This window comes from Carassius carassius, chromosome 7, assembly GCF_963082965.1.
Source record: "Carassius carassius chromosome 7, fCarCar2.1, whole genome shotgun sequence".
NCBI lineage: Eukaryota > Metazoa > Chordata > Actinopteri > Cypriniformes > Cyprinidae > Carassius > Carassius carassius.
This window is the reverse complement of record NC_081761.1, coordinates 26,512,758-26,534,428: the sequence shown is the minus strand read 5'-3', so window position 1 is coordinate 26,534,428 and position 21,671 is coordinate 26,512,758. Positions and strand designations below refer to the sequence as shown.

Genomic DNA, 21,671 nt, shown 5'->3' with positions numbered 1-21,671 from the left:
ATGACAGAGTTAGGTTAATAATTTTCATTTTTCATTCAGCTGTTCCTTTAAAGACTCGAACTGACCCCATTCACTCCACCAGCTGCACCTAAAACACCTCTTCAGTGATTCTATCTTTAATTACACTGAATTCAATTCAATTGCAAACCTTATTTCATTTCCTCTGTGCTTGATTGCTGCCTTTCAGCCATTCAACACTGACACATGACAGTACATGATGGCAGGTCCTAACAGTCCACTCTCCTTGAACAAATATGTCTGCTTAAAGATCTTGCTGGTTTCAGCTGTGAGGCCTTCATGCTCCTTATCCTTAATAACACTGGGAATGGTTTAACAGTATGAGAGAGTTCGGCCCATTGGCTGATTGATTCCACCCTTGTAAATCCAATGCATTTTAAACAGGCTGTTTGCTAAAGCACTGCTTCCTGAAGCAATGCCTGACATTTTCATGCGATGATTTTGGTAGATAAGACAGTACGCTATAAAACACATGCACGCACACACAAACTGTTGTGGAGCCATAAAAGGTTGTGTATTCAATCAAAGTTTTCACACATTTATGTATGTTTTATGCATAAGTACTAAACATCACTAAACAGATGGTTTTGGTGACATCTGTACTCTGTGCTGTATCATGACATTCAGTCATTCAAGGACAGAAACACTATGGAATTGTGTATAGGATGTGTCCGCTTATGTTTTCAACCTACATGCCATCCTTCCGTGTGATGGTGAATCCGTGGTCTGGGTAGTGCACAAAGGACACGTTGACTCCAATCAGGGGCGTACCATCTGCAGTGAGCACCTGCCCTCTGATAATGGACACCAGGCTGTAAAACAAACACATGGTTGGTAAGAAACCCACACACACACACACACACACACACACACTATTAATATGATTTACAGCATGACTGAACATGGATTCCCTAAGCTTTAAAATGTCTAATCCACTGTAAATAACTAGAAAGCACACAAAGTCTGTCTCTCTCACACATGCACACACACACACACACACACACACACACACACACACACACACACACACACACACACACACACACACACACACACACACACACACACACACACACTCTCTCTCTCTCTATGCTTATTTATGTGACTCTTGTGCCCCCATCTCTATAGACAGTCATAATTCAGTCCCCTAAAGGCTCCAGTGGGATTCTTATGTCCTCAATTCCCAAGGCAGATTCTCTTCCGAGGAACTTTATAAGGATCGATGCGGGCAAAGCTTTTGTTTGAAGAACTGTGCCACAGAGGAATAAATAGCTAAAAATACATAGAAATCTTGCATTGTCAATTACTTTTTTTTTTCAATAAGTGCTTCTCTTATTATACCTTATTCAATTGCATTTTTTTTTTATCAACGGACAGTCCTAACAAAATAACAAAGCCACCAAGTGAATTAGAGCTTGGGTTGTTTTGGGCAGAAAGTGACTTCACAGGAGTGTTGAGGACACCTCATTTATTGGCGGATTTTTTCAGGTCATTACTGTTTTTCTGGGGGCCTAATCAGCAGTGCAGCAGTGAATCAAAGTGTGGCATCACCCCTCACTTGGAGCTGGGATAAAGGAAGTGTGGAAATGACCCTAGGGTCACACGCACAGGTAAACATTCCATAAATAAGCTGCCGTTTCTCATGATGTGACCATAACTCAGAAATCCCATTTGCTTTGTGTGAGATAATAAAACAATAGTGTCCAGTGTTAGCTGCCACAGCCTGAGTGTCCTAAAAGCATGCTGTAATTCCTCCTCCTCAGCGCTGTATTTCTGTCTCTTTTGCCCTGAACACCACACGTCACACTCGCTACTCACTCTGCATGTCTTTCACATACTCTGAGGGCACCCTGACCACAAAACCAAGGTCACTATCGCTAACTCACACTGCTATGAAGATAGCAAAACATTTTTGTCAACTAAAAATGGAAACTCTTATACACTAAAAAAATAATAGATGCAACAAAAAAAGTGAAATATATAAATACTTAACCATTAATTAAACTGAAAAAAGAAAACAATAATTTGATATATTTCAAATACACAACCGATTTTACAACCGATTTTTTAAAGATCATACACAGCGTCTGAAGCTTTCCCTTTCTGTGCTTTCTTCTCTCTAAGAACAACCTTCACAATTTTGCCTTCACAAGGATTATGGTAGACATCTACCAATGTGTCCAAGGTTATTCACTTCTTTCTTAAAGAGATCACACAGATATGCTCTTCTCCGGACCACTGACGCTCTCAGTGCTCCAGTTGTTTTCCAACCAAACCTCGCTGCCTAAAACACCTTCCATTTTGCCAAAATGCATCATGCAGAAGCTTAATCTGCTTAAAAGGCCCCTTAGTGCTGGGACGCATGTAGCAAAATAAAAACAAGACATTTTCATGTACACAGGCAGGGGTTTGCTGAGCCAGGCGTTCAAGTGAACGGATGGCTGAAGATGACATAGAAGAAACATCTGGCGAGAGGCTGCTGGGATATACAGGGTATGTGACAGATACTTAATTCTGGAAAATTGAGGAGCTGGCACTTTTGCTCCAGTGGCGTATTGTTTTACAATGTTTATGCTGCGAATCAATAGGTAGTTACCCTGAGGAAACACACAAACAGCAACTGTTTCTTAGCAGGATTTTCTTTGAAACCTGTTTGACCCAGAAGGCAGAATGTGGAGATACATCTAACCAGATTCACAATATCAGCCTTTTTTCAGTCAGCCAAAATATATATCTCTGCCGTGCCCTTTTATCACCATTTGTCGTTTTCAGTCCAGGATGAAAACCTACAAATCAAACTGAACTTTACAATGAATACAAAAACCAGAACCTGTAATGTTTACTCAAACATTTATAATATTTAGCGAGCGATTATTCTATTTTATCATGAGCTGGGAGGACGAGGGAGTCTAGTACACATGGTTTGCCTTACATTTGATGACTGCCAAACGAACTTTCCAGCCAAAATGACCGATATTCGGTGCAGATGTGCCCCGCGTGGGTTTGTGCATTTATTTTTAAATCACATTAGTCTACACCTCCTTTTATCAGATCAGTCTTTATCTTGCCACAGAGGTACTTAAAGGTTTAATGTCCTCACATATAGGGCACCGGCATTGGGCCAATTAAACTCTTTGTTGTAGCTAATCGTGTTATCTGTCATGACCGAATCACAGTTGCCAAGCAATTTTTGAGAGTAATCAAGCTAACTTCAATGTTATTTCCATCTTAACAGAACATGTGCATTGAATTATGTATAGGAGGCAGGGGAAGAGATAAACAAACTGATCATTGTTGCATTTTTATCACGTATCAGTCAGACTGAAATGTGACTGTGAACATTTGTGATGTGATAAGTCAACCTCCTTTGTGCTTTTAATTCCAGTTTTCAATAGATATGAGTTTACTCACTCACTGAATATTCGTCAGACACAATAAAAAGGCAATTAAGTTAAAAGCACAAAAAAGCAAAGAGGGACTTGAAATAGCAACAGGTGCTTAACTGACAGAGCAAAAGGAACGAGCAAGGTAAAACAGAGCCATGAAGGTAGCTGACCATGACAACTAAGAAATGATTATATCCATTTAAGCATACTGAGAGAAGTTACTTCGACAAACCCACACTCTGGATGTGACAACATAATTAATAGCACTGCTTATTCAAGCGGGCTGTTATCAGATCTAACATCTCTTTCCAATAACTGCTCTCACATACACAATGCAAATCGAGCCGCATAATCTGTAAATTACTCTTTAATGCAACTTCAGAAAATCATTCTCTCTGTAACCCGGGTCACACGGGTCTTATGGGTTTTTTTTTTTCAGCACATCTGTTTCCATGGCAACTGTATGAAGTCTTTAAGAGGGCTGTTAGGAGCAATTGTGGGGAGTCTTTTTTTAATGGTGGTGATATGGTCTCTGGAAAGCAGAATATGCATATCTATATGCTTATCATCTGACATCAGGTCAGTCAATCAATTGTAGTTAATGAAATAATTAGACATGTGCAATCCATAAAATTTACATCATAAGCTGTCATGAACAAGTGCTGCTCTTCAGTATTTTATTTTAATAAGTTTCAGCTAGGCCAGTCAGGTCAGTAGATCAGACCTTCATCTGCGCTGCCAAAATTTCTACAGGCCTTACCACAAATACGTTTTATTTATTTTTTATTAGCTATGTGATTTTATATATATTTTATATATATATAATCTCAATATATCAATATATTATATAATGTGTGACACTGAAGACTGGAGCAATGATGGTAATTTGATCATAGAATTTTTATAGTGTATTAAAACAGAAAACCAATATTAGAAATTCAAATAACATTTCACAATATTAAAGTTTTTTTTCCTTCTGTATTTTTGATCAAATATATGCAGCCTTGATGAGCACAAGAGACTCCATTAAAAAACTGATCCCAAACTTTTGAATGGCATTGTATATATATAAACCCTTCTATTTGGGATTTTATGACAGCTATATTCAACATTTGCTGGAAATGAAACGGCATATGGTGTGAACCATGACTTATTTGTTTATAATCTTCTTCTATTCCAAGTGATCTTAGAAGTAATCTGTCATCTACATGGATAACTTCATTGACTTTCTAAACTCTGCACAATAACATTCAATACATAGCAAAAAACCCAGTGGACTGGCATTAAATACGTTTACATGATCAATGTAAGATGAAGTTCATCACTTGCCTGATAAAACCTGGGCCTCTGGGGCATCCTTATTGTTAAGCACTGATACACTTCTCACTATTTGAGATTTAATTTGCTCATTACAGCAGACACAGCACATAGTCCTACCTTCTGTTAAAGGGGTTGTCTCCGTTAATGACATGCGTGCTCTCTGGGCCGATGAGGAAGCTGATTTGCTGATAGAATGACTGGGCGGCTTGCTGTGGGCTTGTGGGTTGGTTCTGGCTGATGATGTCGATGGGGTCAGGAGAGCCGCGGCAGAAGGGCTGAGTCTGACACGAGCTCTGCAGGCAGCAGTCTGGATCCATACAGTCCACCAGGCCATCTGCACACAATCCACATCAAAAATATGAGGTGCTATGTGTTCAAAAGACTTATAGTATATCCTGTGTTCTGTCTCACCACTTCATACACCATCCACCCATTTGTTCTCTCCTTTAGGGTCAAAGACATGACTGCAATATCCTCTCTTGCTTCTTTCACATTGTCAAGCCTCTCTCTCTCGCCTCTAGCAGTAAACACCTGGTTAATGCTTTGTGTGGAAATGTGATCTGATCTCCCGCAGGTAAGTGCCATAAACCTCTGCCATCCATCTCAGCAAGTTTATAAAAAGCCCTGTTTACATCTGGCACACCGTCACAGGGGAGTTGTAAAAGAACACATGTGCAAACACACACACACACGCAAGCATGCGCTTTTGTTGCGCTAATCAGTATGAGACCAATTCGTTTTTTGACTGCACCCTGAGCTGACACTGCTCTGGTGAGATCGAGACAGAGTGTCTGACTGTTTGTTTTGCCTTACGAGTGTCCCGGCACCCCCTGCCAAAAGCACCATGCAACTTCATGTGAGATCTGGACCTCTCGGAACTCTCACACTGCTTTAAATCCGGTCCACTATGGCCAAAGTCAACACGCACATGAAAAAATATCTCCAGAGAGCACAGAATCTGTTAACAGAGCTTGCTCAGGTCACAAAACAGAGTTCACGTAATGGGATCTGGACATGTATATGTATTTAAGGAGAAATGTATTCATTTTTTATGTTTGTTTAAATAAAGACCTTTATGTTCTCATCTTTTTACAGTACCTCTAGTCAAAGGAAGGCAAATTCAAAGAAATCTGCAATACCTGGCACGATTACTGTATGACTGAGAATATATCATAACCTTACTGTATATTTTTCTTTCCGCTTTGGAAAAACTTCAAAGCCTCTTGTCAGGCTTCCAGAGGACTGTAAATCCTTCAGATTTACGATGTTACAGACCGCATTATCTCCAACTAGAAAAATAATCTCCTCAAATACTTTGGAATTGCGCTGTGTTTAAAGGTTCATGCATTTACCTCAGTGGAGAAGATTTCTAGACATTTTTGTCTGGAGCAAACCTCATGCCGGATCTCAAGCGTGCACGGAACCACACATGTACCAAAAAGTTCTGTATCCAAACAAACAAGCCCTGAATGCAGGATCTGTGGAGAAGGATTTACAGCCACTCGACCCTTGAGCAGGCCTGTCATTTTTGTTAAATGTAAGCAAAGAGAGATGCTCTGTTATTCATAGAGTCAGTCTCCCCTGATAAAACCCCCAGTAACCTCGAGACTCTAAGCTAACCTCTAGTTTTGAGATTTACTTGTCTTTGGTCTTAGGGTCATTTTTTAGTGTGCTATATTCTGATGGGCTGAAGGCTATAGGATACCACAGTGAAAAACAGAGTGACTCTTAGAAATCAAGATATGCTTGACATTTCTGTATGAGTGAACTATAAATAAAAAAAAAAAAAAACTTTTTTTGCAGTAAAACAAAAGATTATGGGGGTGTTTTACAAGAAAATACGTGTAATACATTTAGGTTTTCCTACTTAAAACTGATTATCATTGTCAAATACTTATCTGATATTTACATATACTTTTCCATATGCGTATATGTGTGATGCATCCCATTTCAATTTACTAACGCTTATCTGTCCAGTCACTGGTGACCTCACCTCCTTCATTGTCCTTCCCGTCTGCACAGAGAGTTTCCATGGCAACGTCACAGCCGGCCCCTCTCCAGCCTGGTTGGCAGACACAATGCCAGCCATTCTGATCCAGTGTGCAGCGTCCATTACTGTTGCACAGACCTGGGCATCCCTCTGCGGAGACAGACAGAGCCATCATACACTAGTACAGATGTGTGTGTTTTCAAATGTGTTTGAGACTAAGTCAAGTATGTGTGTCTTTTTATATTTATGTGACCATATTCTCTTTGCAAGTTGTCATTAAAAATCATCATACGTGGCCACAGTGCGTCTTCGACTTGTGAAACACAAATGGTAACCCAAACAGAGATACACTGAGATCGTCGTGAATGAAAGTAAAGGATTAAAGGTGAACACAGACTGACGCTGGACTTCAAACAGGCCTAGTGAGATGCACAGAGGCTGTAGATTCACATGGATGTAACGGATGCTCTCTACACAACCGATCAATTTAAAAGGGATGGCAGAAATTTGTGAGGAAATCAAGGTGAGACCCGAAAGGAAAAATAACTGATTGAAGAATCCAAATTAGAACCCATAAAAATTTATTTAAAAAAAAATTCATTAAAAGAAAGAAAATTGAATTTAGAAAGAGAGATCAAAGGAAGAGGGTAAAGGAATAATAAATCAGCAGCGGCATCCATGTGAAGCTACGGCACACAGAGAATCCCAGTGGCATAAAGTATAGGGTGGACGTCTGAGCTGGCGAGAGAGTGTGTGCTTCCAGCGCTATACTTTCTGCCCAGGTCACATTCCGCCGGACGGAATCAGAGGAAAGCAAGAGAGGCCAGGGGGAGGGAAGGGGAGGATTGTGGGAGAAGCTAGGCTAACAAACACCAGGGGTCAGGCTGCGGGATGCATGGAGACAGGACCCACAGGATTTCCAAACAAAACTTAAGGACCACAGGTGCGTTTTGTGTGTGAGTGCATGTCAATAATTGTGTGTGGCTTGTTCAAGACAAACAATGATGAATTTGGCAGATATAAAGGACAACAATAAATACAGCGAGGAGACTAGAACATAGACACGCTGACATCGTGCTTCAAGACAAAAAAAATTGAAAGGAGGGAGAAAGGGAGGAAAGAAAGAAAGAAAGAAAGAAAGAAAGAAAGAAAGACACAGAGAGACAGCGGAGTGATTGCTTGTGACAGTCTCCCTGGGGCTTTGGTATGCATTACCTTTAAATCCTATCCTCTCTCCTATTATGGGGCCGGGAGGGAGGAAAATTCGGGAAAGAAAATGAACAAAAAAAATCTGAGCACTTGAGTCCAAGTGAAGGACGATTCAGAACACAAAAACACAGAAGGGAAAGAGAGAGTAAGGAAGCAAATGACCATAAAGAGGAGAAAAGGAAAGAGGGGCTTTGAGGAGGAGGAAGGCGAGATGTTGAAAGAAGAGTGGGAGCTGTTTCGACTTTGGCTGACTCCGTCTGGAGGATTGCCACGGCGTGTATATTGTGTTACTCAATGCATGAATAAATACCATACCGAGAAATGCTATGTGCCATGTCTGTTTAGCATTGTATGAGTGAGAAAATGAAAAGAAAAAGCAACATGGAATGTGATAATACACGATAAAAACAAGTGAGAAACATATTGAGGTTCGGAGTAAAAGTATCAAACTAAGCCCGTAAGACTTTAAGAAACATCTTAATGTTTAAAAAAAAAAAGCCTTGTGAGAGTTGGCGGTCTGATGCACCATATGCTAGTTTGCGAGTCTGGAATCACACTTGGCTTAGCACTGATTTAGCCCTGTGAAATCATTTCCAAAAACACCTCAGTAACAGTAAACAAGAATCTGCTAGTATCTCTTCACTTGGTCTCCATTTACACTATCAGCTCGCAGTTCATTGTAAAATAAACATGGCTGATCGTCATTTGCGTGCAGGTTTCTATTGTTTTAAAAATGAACTCGACTGCTACTCTGGGACACGGAGGAGATGCTAAACTGCAGATGTGGAGATGTGGTGATTTAGTTGGGGGGAATGTTCTGCTGAAGTTAGAACATTAGCCAAGGAGAGTGCTGAGGACATTCGATTGGATTTCTGACAGTCCAAAAAAAGAAGCCAATGAAGAGTCACAATAATAGCAGACACGCAGAGGAGAGAGAGAGAGAGAAGAGGTTATTAATACGCCATAAAAATGTCATAAAGACCTCAATCCGGGACACAAGAGCTCAAGGGAGAGAGAATGAGAGAGAAAAGAAGAAGAAAAGACACAGTACCTTGGACATACGTCTCCGGGTGAGCTTTACAGGGAGCAAGCAGAAGAAGAAAAAAAGGAGGAGAAAGGATGTTAAAAAGGTGTGAAAAGACAGTCAACCTGAAACACCCATACAGAAACTAAGAGTCTTTAAGCTCTGCTGGTTTTTAAAAAAAGCATCTTTCTTCACTGCACAGATATTGAAAATGAGTAGAAATGGGGACTGACTTCTGCTTTCCCAAAGAAATATGTGAAAAATTATTGTTCAAAGTAGACTGCACCAAACACACAAACACTGGAATAAATAATGCAAAAGCACATCCACCGAGTGGTCTTGGCATGGACTTGCATGGCTCTCAAAGACCACCTGTACCCCGCACAAACCTCTGTGACACCATTTATGGAAAAGAATGAAAAACAACACCAGCAAAAAATGACTCACTCTTCCTGTTCAGTATTCACTAAATGCTCCCCTAAATCGTTTCTCAAATGTGTGACACTATCACTCATAATGCATAAATTAGTAAATAACATCATGGGATTTACAGTACTGATAGAAAAGGGGGCCTCACAGGCTAATTGGAAATTGCATCCTGATGATTGACATGTCGTCCAGGGATCCTGCAGTATGTTTGCTATTTCACGTTTCACACTGTCATCACATCAGGTCTATTATCCTTGAGCTCCTCAGTATGTGAGTGAAATATTATATGGCCCCGAGTGAGAAAAAAAAAGTGTGTGTGTGTGTGTGTTGGTGGAATACTGTATGGATAAGCCCTGAATCATCTGCATGTGTGTATGCGTGCAATCATCTCCTTCCTGTGGCTAAATGGAATGATTTCTGACAAGGCTTTGGGAGAAACCCTGTGTGGCGTGTCATAACATTACATATACCAAGTCAGATCAAATCATCCTAAATAAAAGGTCAACCTTTAATTCAATCTTAACAACTCTGTTATGCCGAGGCTTCATTAGCTGGATTATGTTCTTAAGAAAGATACACTTACGTGTGAATGTAAGACGAGTGTGTGTGGTTGAGACTGATTGAGAGGTTTTGCATGTGTGTGTATGTGTGTGAGAGCGTACTGATTAAATTCCTCAGTGTCTCATTTCCACACACTCACTGTTATGTCTGGGAGATCCAGAACTTAGACAGTTGTAGAAAACTGAGCGGTGGATCTACTCGCAGGTTATGAAAACACAAGCTAACACATGCTCCGAACTGGAAACATGCCAGTGAGGGCAGCCAATTACTGGCTAATTACAACAAACTTTTGTTCATTTACATTGATGGTCCTGAGGGGAGATACAGAAAGAGAGAGTAAGTAAAGGAGAGATGGAGGGGAAGGGAAAAAAAGGCAATCATCCCTTTATGGACATCAATGCTTCATTATTTACGTGCACATTCAAAGAGCTCTGATTAAAGTGACATTAATCTGGAAACAATTATGCATCACGTCCAGCGTGGTTCAATCACTGTTCCTCCAAAGAGAAAAAGAGAGAGAGCCTATATTAATTTCCATTATCCTAATTGCGTTGCACAGCCACATGGTGGTATACATGCCCCCACAGCTGTGTGTATAGCTATTGTGACATAGGGGCCAAACATGTGTTTTAATCACGTTCGTGGGCACCTCAATCCATCGCCCAGAACTAATCAAACGTTAACAACATGTCAGCATTCTACCTGCCCGCCACCATAATGACAGGATAGAGCTCACCGCCGCCACCAGCAACAGCATTCGGCGCCTAATTCCCGTTCCCTTTTTAGAGCCTGCTTGGATTAATGTGCTGTGAAAGGGCGTTTCATTAATTAGTGATTGAGATGATAAAGCGTGGAGAAAGATTTGTAGATGTACAGTGCGTGCTGTGTTTTTGCTTTAACCCTCCATCTATCTGACATGGTTTGAAGCGAGGGGAGGATTGAGGGCATTGGAGATCAGGATGATTTTGTTGTGTGTTGGCGTGCTTGTGTGACTGTAGTGTGCGCTATTGATTTCTTTGTCTGTACGCATGTGTGCATGTGTGATAATAAATGGGAGGTTTTGAAGGACAGGCGCTTCAATACTGTGTAAAATGGAAGCTGTTTGTTTTCAACTGCACGTGAGGTACTCTATCAGTCAAAGTTTGGAATAATTCGTTTTTGAAAGAGCTCTCTTTTGATCGAATAGCATGCATTTCTTTGGTCAAGAATAGGGTAAAAACAGTAATATTATGAATTATTATTACAATTTAAAATAAATGCTTTCCATTTTAATAGGTTTTAAAATATAATTTAAATATAGAATTTTCAGCAGCTATTACTCCAATCTTCAGTGTCTGGTTCTTCAGAAATCATTCTATTATGCTACTCATTTACCATTTGTGTAATTATTAATGTTGGTTGATCGATGTTGAAAACAGTTTTTGCTGCTTAATATTTTTGTGGAAACGGTACTAAAATTTTTCCAGGTTCTGATAAATAGAAAGTTCACAAAAACAGCATTTAATTGAAATTTGTATCTTTTGTTCAATTAATTGCATCCTTGCTGAATGAAAGTGTATTTTCTTATTGTACCACAGTTTTAATTCAAAGGTTAAGCAGCAAAAACATTTTTAGCACTGATCAGATTTAGATTTTCTTGCACCAGATGAGCATACTGTATTAGAATGATTTCTGATGGATCTTGTAACACTGTTCCTGAAATAAATGGAATATATCACAATGCTCAATATGGCAAATGTTGGGGGGGAAAGTCCTGTCTTTAAATTAAAACCGCCAGTGACCAATACTTTTTTAACGTGCATGTCTATCAGCTGGACAAATCTAAAAACTATAGTTTTGTTGTCAGACTTTAGCTATAAAAGTAAATTTGTAATACTATGGTTGTCAGATTTTATTTTATGATTTGATATGAAACCCAACAATGGCAAGTAGTTTGGAGATTTCGGTCTTTCCTCATTCAGCTGGCATCACTACAGAATAGCTGCCTAGGGGCTGTACCAAAATGGCTGCTGAGTGAACGATCTGCTCCAATAAAGATTTTTGTGTCTTCACACAACAGTTCAATTTGTGCACTTTTATAGCATATATGTTTTACTAAAATTTTTTAGATGTATTATGTGGGTACACACACACACACACACACACACACACACACACACATAAAAGGGGCTCCTGCAGGGTTGATTGATGTGTGTGCACAGCTTGCTGTAATACATGGCTTTCTCACAGTAAGAGTTGTGCTTCTGATGAATGATCTGGAAGGGCCCAAGGCCTAATGAAGCATACAAGTTTTAATAAAAAATCTCAAATGTCTGGCAGTGGAAGCCTCTGACAAGCCACACTTCACAAAAAATATATTTTCTTTAGTCATGAAGAGTTTTCAAAGAGCTATTACCAAGAAAATTTCCAAAGAAAATGGGCTCACATAAGTACGTTCTTGTTCCAGAATATGCACCATTTATTCACATTAAACATGCCAGCACTTTAATTTATCATGTTCCTAAACTTGTTTACTAAAGTGAATGCATGGGCTCAAAGGATGTAGAGAGAGAAATATACATCTTAGTAACAGGCTTTCATTTAGTGAGTCTAACTGAACTAGCTAACTTAAACTAGTGTCACTCAGTTCACTTAGTAGTTATTTTCAGTGATGCAACTACTAAAATTGTTCTACATTTAAAATATGATTGGCTCTATTATCTGAAAGGTGGATTTCCATTCCTATAGATGCGATTTTATGTATGATTACTGCATGATCCAATAGCTAAATGCTACAAGTAGCTAGTGCTAAGATACACAAAAAGTACTAAATGTAGCTCAACCCACTAAATGAAGCATGCTCTGAGAAGTCCTGTTAACAACTTCCAACAAGTCCAGAAATAACCAGTAATCTAAAAAAGAGCATCTCAGTCTCTGACGAGAGAAAGTGCAGTTGGCAGAAAGTATGTTTTGGGTCTCTGTGTCGTGAGAAATATTTCACACTTCTGGTCTCCTTCTCCCCCTCTTATGAAGCTCCCCAATCATTTCCAAATGAATAAACAGATCTATGTCACACTAAGCTAAATCAAATAGCCATCTTTTAAAAATCTGATGTACTGTCTGGATAAGTTCACATTACAGATTCTAATATTCAGTTAGGATTAGGGCTCGGTGATATATTGAATATTCTAGATTTTGCTGATGATATAAAATTAAGTAAATCGAATACCACAATATAAATGAGCTTTTTATATGGGCATTAAGTTTCCTAAAGAGCCATGTCATTAGATTAGTTTTACGGTCTTTCCTTGTCTCGTTTTAAAAGATTTATACATTAATGAAAAAACTATGATTAATTTCCTATATATTTAAATGATTCTCATCTAAAATGCCCTCCTTTGCTTATCATCTTTCATTTATTGATTGTTTACATTCATGGTTTTAGGTGTTGCACGACACACTCTATCACAGTATTTCAAACCTGATATCCCACTGGCTCTATTTAAGGTTTCCAGAATTTTCTTTCATATAAGGCACCACTGGGTATTTTACACACACATATATATATATATATATATATATATATATATATATATATGTGTGTGTGTGTTTGTGTGTGTGTGTGTGTGTGTGTGTGTGTGTGCGTGTGTGTGGCTCTAATTTAAGCTGGAGACTGGTCCCAATCATGTTTTCTCATGTGGCTCTAATTTTAGCTGGAGATTGGTCCCAATCATATATTTGCTGTAAGTCTCCATACAGCTAAGAAAAATTGTCATATATTTCCAAAAATGAATTGAGGCTACTATCACCATGTAATGTGTAACATTTGATTTCAAACAACCCTTACGTTTGAAATGCTTTCATTTTATAACAGTACTGAGAATGTCTGGCTGCTGCTGGTCAGTGTGAGAGCTGTCTTACAGTGCCTGTGTCTGGTGTCTTTGTGTGAAAGAATGATGATGCAAGTATGTTGTAATGCAGGGGTGTTTGTGTGTGGACTCACTGTGAAGAGGTCTAATGAGAGTGAGTGGGTGTAGAGGGACAGGGAAGGTCACACACACACACACACACACACACACACACACACACACACACACACACACACACACACGCACACACACACACACACACCCCTATGTGGAACCGAGAGGCCCCTTATCTCAGCCTGACACATATGATGTATGAGGTACCATAATTCTTTTAGCTCCCTCTTGCGCACTCTCTCAAACACACAAACCTCCACCTCCTGCAATGCATGCACTCAGCAAAGAGGGACAAAGTATCAACCTTGGCCTAAAGAGATATATTCAGTCATTCAATTTCTAGAAAGCCACACACAAAGTAAACAAACCCGGTTTTGCAATGCATTATACTTCATAAACACTTTAAACTTAAAGTATGTCATTTTTTATGTTAAAATACTTATCACATCTCAACATACAGGGACAACTATAAGTGTGCCATATGTAGGATAAGTTCTCTGAAAAGTATCAACACATTGTTCTTTTTGTTTGAGCAATCGGATCGCAGTATTGGTTGGACCAATGGTGAGTTCAGGTCATTACAATTTGTTTGGCTGACCAAAGACAAACGAGCTGAGTGTTCAGCAAACATGTTTGATAACAGTCATTATGTTTGCTATTCCATTTGGTGATGTTAGTCGCACAGAAATTACATACACACCTCAGTTTTAATGAAACTTTCAAATTGACCAATCCATGAAAACCACTGACATGTAATTTAAAATTTGGTCTTCTAAGGGCTTATTGCCATTTATAATGTTTAAACTTAGAGCAACAAGGTCATTAAGTGATCAAACTCAGCAAGAATTTCTGCATGGTAAAGTTTGGAGTCAGGGTGAGAGTGTGGTGTGTGGGTGGCTGGCTTGAACAGAAGAGCATGACAGAATTACGTGCTAACCGTGCTAATTTGGAAGATGAATAGCAAAATGTTGGGCCAGATTCTCATAAAGCTGCCCGGCGAAACAGGCCTGCTTGCTAACGAGGCCGCATACCTCGATCACTCGTGTTGAGTAATGGAGCAGCTGACGTACCCTGCTGAGAGTTGAGCTGGTGGAGGATGTAGCCAACAGGCTAACAACTTAAACAGATTTAGTGACTGACGGTTAAGCAACTGCCCGGCAACATGTAGATTTTCAGTTTAAGTAGATACAAAAAGAGAAATTTTATATTATATACCAATATAGCATGACTTTTTTTTGCTTTGAGATTTAACTAATACACAGAGTTTAGTGCTTGTGGGGAGACACTGCTGTCATTTAGAATAGTTGTTACCCTGTGAATGCCTGCATCAACGGCAATGAAAATATCATTGCTTTGATAGCAAGCAAAGGTCAGGGGGAAAGTACAAAACAAAACAAACACTCATAGTCCACTTCCTGTTGAGGTGGAAGAGACAAAGCAGTCGGAGGAAAGGCAGAAAGACGAAGGGAATATGCAATCAAAACAAGTTCAAAGATGTGAGGTAAACCTTCATAAAAAATAGCAAATAGCTTCAATACAAAACCATCAAATAATAATAAGAGTGAATACTGTGTACACATTATGCAAGTACACTATACAGCAAAAAAGTATGTGGACACCCAAACTCTTTCCATGTGTGCTTGTTGAGCATTTAATTTCAAAACCTTTGGCATAAAGTTTTAACTCCTATTTCTTCAATTCATCTGAGATTCCTTTCCACTAGATGTTGCAATATGACTGTGGGATTTGCTCCCATTCACACACAAGAGAAATCAGCGAGGTCAGATGCTGATGTTAGGCAATGGGTGCTTCCAAATTCATCCCCAAGGTCTAAAGTGGGGTTCAGATCTGGGATTTGAGCAGGCAAGTCGAGTTCTTCCACACCAGAGTTAATCTTTTATTGAATTTGCTTTATACATGGGATCATGTTATGCTGGATCACAAATTCGCATTAAGAATCCAAACTTGTTAAAAACAGGGTATCCACATTCCTTTGGCTATGTAGTGTGTTATTACGGACATATTGATGATTATGTGTCTTACCAACGGTGCAATGTTCTCCGGTCCAGCCCTGGTGACATTCGCATTTGCCGTCCTTGCAGGTGCCATGCTCAGTGCAGCGTGGGTGACAAGCTTTCAGATCGCATTCTGAACCTGTCCAGCCCTCTTCACAGCGACAGCTTCCTCCTATACACACACCGTGTGAGCCACAGTCCACTGCACACACCTCTGCAAACACAAACAAAGGTGAAACAAATTAAAATCCCTTTTTGGTCTGGGCTGCAGCATAGCCAAGGACTATCAAAGGTCATGAGGTCTACAACGCAGTAGCGCAAATCTTTTCTACTCAAAACAACAAGAGCAGAGGTTACATTCCTGAGAACAGTCATGTCTAAGATATTGACTTTAAGTGTGAGAAACTTATGACAGGAAATAGATAACTGCGGACCCCTGCTGTGTCAAGCGGCCTGTGTGGCAGAGAGGAGACTGTCTGCCCCACCTCAACTGACACCCTGTAACAGTGACATATCTCAACCTTGTCTGACCCACTGGAGTGTGTGCATGCCTCATGGAGACTTTGGCGGAGGGGTGCTGACTAAAGGTGTGTGATTCGGGGAGGGGAAAAAGACATCAGAGCGTGCAGACACGGATGTGAATTGACACGCTGAACTTTCCACCCGGACCCAGAAGACAGGCCTCCCACATAGATTGAAGAAAGCACATCAAGCCAAAATAAATCAATTTATACACACTCCATGGTCTGCCAAATATCAGGAGTGTGTTTGAATGGCTTTTGGTATCGAAGCTATCATGGAAGTGCTTTATTAGCATTTCTCTTTACAGGTTTGCAAGTGTTTTTTTTTTTTTTTTGGCATGTTTACAGAAAAAGATTCTCTATCGACAAAAGCTTCCAAAGAGAAATTGCACGTATTTGTCAATAGAAACTAGTTTCGTGTTTGTCATACCTGGCCGTGAATGCAACTGGCAACAAAAGCAGATGAGGGAAAATTGGGTGCATTTTGAATGATATCCTGTGAAAAGTGTCTGATAGCGATTTGGAATCGGTTTATGAGTTTGTGTACGTGCGCGTGTAGACTTGTGTGGGTTTGGCAGAATAGTAGATGAAGACACACTGGCACAAAGCAAGCTGTAGTTTTACAGCCCACACACCATTCCACCAGAGCATCGCAGCCTGAAACACCCTGTCATAGAAGAAACAAAGCACTAGAAAGACATTTCTTGATAAAGACAAATCATGGGATGGGGCATTGTTAAGCTTCCTCTTTGACTCATTCTGCAGCGCTTCCTGACAAGGTGTGAAACCATGACATGACACTCAGCCAGAGCTGCTGAAAGTGTATTGAGACAAGGAAACAGAAGTGAAAAAATGAAGAGAGACTTTCCCAGCAGCCCTTGGGTCAGGTGAGTGCCAGTTTGTGGTTGGTTTCCCCGCTGCGTGCTGTTATTATGCCTCCTGCAGGTGGGCCAGAGTGACGCACCCCTTCGGTGTGTGTGTGGGCGCCTGTGTGTTTTTTATCTTTCATCAGACAAAACTCTGCTGAAGTTCACCTCAGTTTCCTCAGAGCGGGAGCATGATTGAAAGAGAGAGACTGCATATAAGGAAAAAGTTCACACAGACAGATGGAGAGCAGCTGCTGGGAAGTGCTTCTGGAAAACTGACGGCTCGAGCCGTAAACCGGCAGCAACTGTACTATATCAATCTGGATTACTGTCTTTGCAGGAGTTGCTGCCAGAGTGTGTGGACCGAGTGCCTAATGGTGTCCCTGTTGCACATGGCGTCATGCACCTAATTTTTTGAGAGGCCATTCCTGGCTTATTTTACTGTCCTAGGCAAGTCGTGATGTGAAGTTTTTTTAACAAACTTAGTTCTTTATAGAATTAGAAAAAGAGATAGTTTATTATATTGATTCTCAATGTGCTTTGTTAAATCTATAAAAAATGAATATTATAAATTTCATATTCAGTCCTTTAAAATAAGTCAATGCATTAAGCATTATGAACTACCAATAAACAGTTTTACATCATGTATTAATAGTCTGTAAATGGATAAATACACAAGAGTTCATTGTTTACTTTTTGTTCATTAAATACTTTTAGTTTAAACCTTTTTAATTAAAATTATAACTTGAAAATGTTAGTTGTTTTCATAACACATGAACCAAATGTTAAATTCTTTGTTCACTTATTTATAAATTCATTTATTACGTTAAATTATACATTCATTTATGAAGTTAAATTGTTAAAAGACAAAAACTGTTAAGCAGTGTTATTCTATATTTGATTAGTCTACATTGTATTAACAAAAATACCCTTACTGCAAAGTTTTACCCATTAATAAAAAAATAAAAAAAAATAATCATTTGTTATGAATGTTTATATGCATGTTTTGTTCCAGTATTTTAAAAAATCATTTTAATCTGCAGTAATAGTAATGATAATACTAACTGAAAGGTATAATTTGAATAAAAAAAGAAAACATTTAATATTTTTGGCTCTGAAAAAAAAACAATCTGAGATGGCACATGCATGAATAGCCGTGACACTTCTGTCGACACGTGCCCTCCTCTCGCCCTCCGTATTTAATTTCTCTCACCCTATCATTATCTGAGACAAAAGGGGCATTACTAATTTTATCAGCACTTTTGGGAATGTTGATCGATTTGATCAAAACCCGTCCCCATGCAATAGGCGTTTATCAGCATTTACCACAGCGCAGTACTGCAGCCATCAATGTGACAGAGGGGGAATATGCAGGCTTCATTCATTAGCGCTGCACTAATTGAAGATGTAAGGCTAATTAATGAAAGGGAGGGGGGTGATAGTTTACAAAGACATCAGGTAGTTCTTCCTCAGTCAAAATGGGACGGAAAAGAAAAGATGTGAGAGAAAATGCAAGAGTGAGTGAGAGATTGCTATGTGGGGCTCTTGGGTGAAATAGTATTTTCATTAGACACAGATTGCTGCTGGGAAAATAGCATTGTATAACTAAAAGGCCGACCATGGGTGAGTCCTTAAACAGCAGGAGTCCAATACTGCTCTTATTACAGAGATCAGTATCGTCACTCACACAAACACAAGATGTGCACACGCATCCCACACTAGCTACGGCTGAGCTTTTGATGGACTGAGATATATTTTATAATGATAGTGTATTTAAGGTTGACGAAAATGCGCCTTTGAGAAAATCTGCTGACAGATTTAACAGAGAGGAGGACAGAAAATAAAAGAAGAAATAACTGCCTGTTAATGCCCTTAACAACTATAAGCAGCTATTCAGTGTATAAAACAAAGCATGATTAAAAATAATAAAGTGGGAAGAACGTCATATTAAAGAGGTGAGTGCTGAAGTGTAGAAAAGATACCGATGGAGCAGTCAGGTCCAGTCCAGTTGGTGTCACAGGTGCAGGTGCCGCTCTCCGTCTGGTAGGTTCCGTGTCCCGAGCACTGGTCTGGACACATGGTCTTCAGGATCTCGCAGTTGTTGCCGCCCCATCCTGGATTGCAGTGGCACTCTCCATGAATACACACTCCATGGGATGAACAGGAGGGGTCCAGGCAGTCCACTGTGTGTGTTTGAGGAAAAATGCAAACACTTTTAGTTAGCAGGTTAGCAAAATCATGCATAATAAAGTAGTATAACCTTGAAATGTGCAATGCTGAACCTACATTGTATGCATTATGTTTTAATTATTTTGCATAAAGACTTAATTGCTAAAAACAAAAATAGACTTTGAAATACTATTTAGAGGAGCCTTTTCAGGTCATTTTGTATGAAGGGTAACACTATGCATTAATGGATTTCTGCTACATTAAAGTCCAAGAAGTGACTCCTAGCTTAAATTATTTTTACTACTTAATACTAATGTTTAACATGCTTATAAAATGTTAATAGTTTTACTAAAAGGTAAGTAAATCGTACTTGTAAATTTGAACATTTTGGTAAAACAAATATCAAAATACTTTAATACTAAATAGTTTCTTTAATAATAGAAAAAACAAAAACAGCATTAAATAAACATAACATTAATGCAATATTTTGTTTGTTGTATCCATATCTGTTCTAATATTGCACAATGTTGCTTCTAGACAGAATTTAAGCAACTACTCATAACATATAAATAATTTATACCATTCTAAATGTTTTTTTTTTTAAAGCTCTAACAAATGTGAAGGGAAAAAAAACGTAAAATGACTGACAGGATGTACTGTGCGTCTATTCTTCACTTCATTATTATAAATTTTATTGCCTTCTGCATATATTCATTTATGATGTTTGCAAAGAAAATGAAACAGGTTTGTTAACCTTAGGGAATGTTGCACAATAGAAGGTTAATGTGAAAAAAATGTGGTGTTTTTACAATAATATATATATATTTAAATTCTATCATCTCAATGGAACCCATCATTTGCTAAATGTCAAAGTGTGCATAGCATAAGCTTCACATTACATGGCTCTCAAAATCCCACTGTACCAGTGCACACACATTATAAGCAGATTTAGTCAGCCCATGTAGCAAAGCATGATCTATGTGCTGCTCAATGTGCTCTCAAAGAATGTGCAAGAGATTTTTTTATTCTCTTTGGGAGAAGTCCATAGCTACAGATGGAAAAGCAGTTTTTAGGGGACCGAGGAGCAAGCGTGGCTGAATTTGTGAAGTGGAAAACATTCCTTTTCAAAAGCCATGAGGGGCTACTGTGCAGGTGTGTTTGTGTGTGCATTTATGTTTAATAACCCCTGGGAGAAGGCTGCAGTTCAGTAACCCTTAATTCCTCTGATTGTGCGCTAGCTGATGGGGCTTAATCATCCCATTGATTGACAAAAGGCCAATCCATGACCAGAAAATAAAGTTCCCTCCATAAACTGCATTAGCTGGTCTCTCTCCGAGTATAGAGATCTATGTGTTTTGTTGCTCGTGCCAAATCATTACAATCGAGCTGCAGGAATGGAATCTTTCTGGCTTACAGGAAAAAATAAAATAAACAGCGCACCACGTGCTCTACATGCTGCGTGCCGAGTCATGGTAACATAAACACTATGCACAAAGCTAATTTTCTTAATTAAGAGAAATCAATTGTAATCTAGCATTTTTCCCACTCACACGAGGCTGATGGGTAAGGGACCTGCACATCAGCGGGGACATCAATGTACAGTAATTATTTGTTCTGTGAAGTGGAGAATGGCAATTGTTTCTGCAATATTGAACTATTAACTCATGGGTAATGATTATTGCAGGGACAGTAAATTATCAAAGAAGGTCACAGGCAGAAGAGTCCCTTTGATGGCTACAGACAAGGCGTTAGGCTCCTCATTAAGCAAAGTGATGCTGAAAGGCAATATGAACTGGACAGATTTTTCTCTCTCAAACACTCAAACAAACCCTTCTCTCTCACACTTGCTTTCTTTCTCTCTTTTTATCAGGTCTGGTGAAAAGCTTGTCTGTGTCCGCAGAGACAGAGCTTTCAAACACTTCTTGAGGAAGAAAAAAAAATCAATCCCCCTCAAACCAATGGGTAATCAGCGATCGCGTTGATAACACATTATCTTGCACATCTTTGATGGTGTAATGCAGTGGGTTTTAATGGCAAGAACACTGGAAATAGCAGTGTTGGATAAATGCTTCCATTAGGGCTTCTGATGGGTCTTTTATGAACTGAGACTTGAGATGCTGGAGATGTCTGTGAGGAGGGAAACAGCTCCGAACTCTGCATGACAACAAACTGTTTTCTAACATCAGACCACTGAATGGAGG

General features: G+C 39.3%; 1 protein-coding gene across 8 annotated transcripts in view; it reads right to left on the bottom strand.

Annotated features, from left to right (window-relative positions):
* tenm3 (teneurin transmembrane protein 3) overlaps positions 1-21,671 on the bottom strand; it is a 289,016-nt gene that overhangs the window by 44,249 nt on the left and 223,096 nt on the right. For 4 of the 8 annotated variants that reach the window (XM_059554325.1, XM_059554322.1, XM_059554323.1 and 1 more), the window contains 7 exons: positions 19,284-19,484; positions 15,943-16,128; positions 8,975-8,998; positions 7,930-7,950; positions 6,718-6,864; positions 4,842-5,058; positions 711-830 (listed from right to left, as the gene is read on the bottom strand). In XM_059554325.1, the coding sequence (XP_059410308.1) occupies positions 711-830; positions 4,842-5,058; positions 6,718-6,864; positions 7,930-7,950; positions 8,975-8,998; positions 15,943-16,128; positions 19,284-19,484 (916 nt within the window). The remainder of the gene's footprint in view (positions 1-710; positions 831-4,841; positions 5,059-6,717; positions 6,865-7,929; positions 7,951-8,974; positions 8,999-15,942; positions 16,129-19,283; positions 19,485-21,671) is intronic. The other 4 variants (XM_059554320.1, XM_059554321.1, XM_059554326.1 and 1 more) reach the window with 1 other exon arrangement.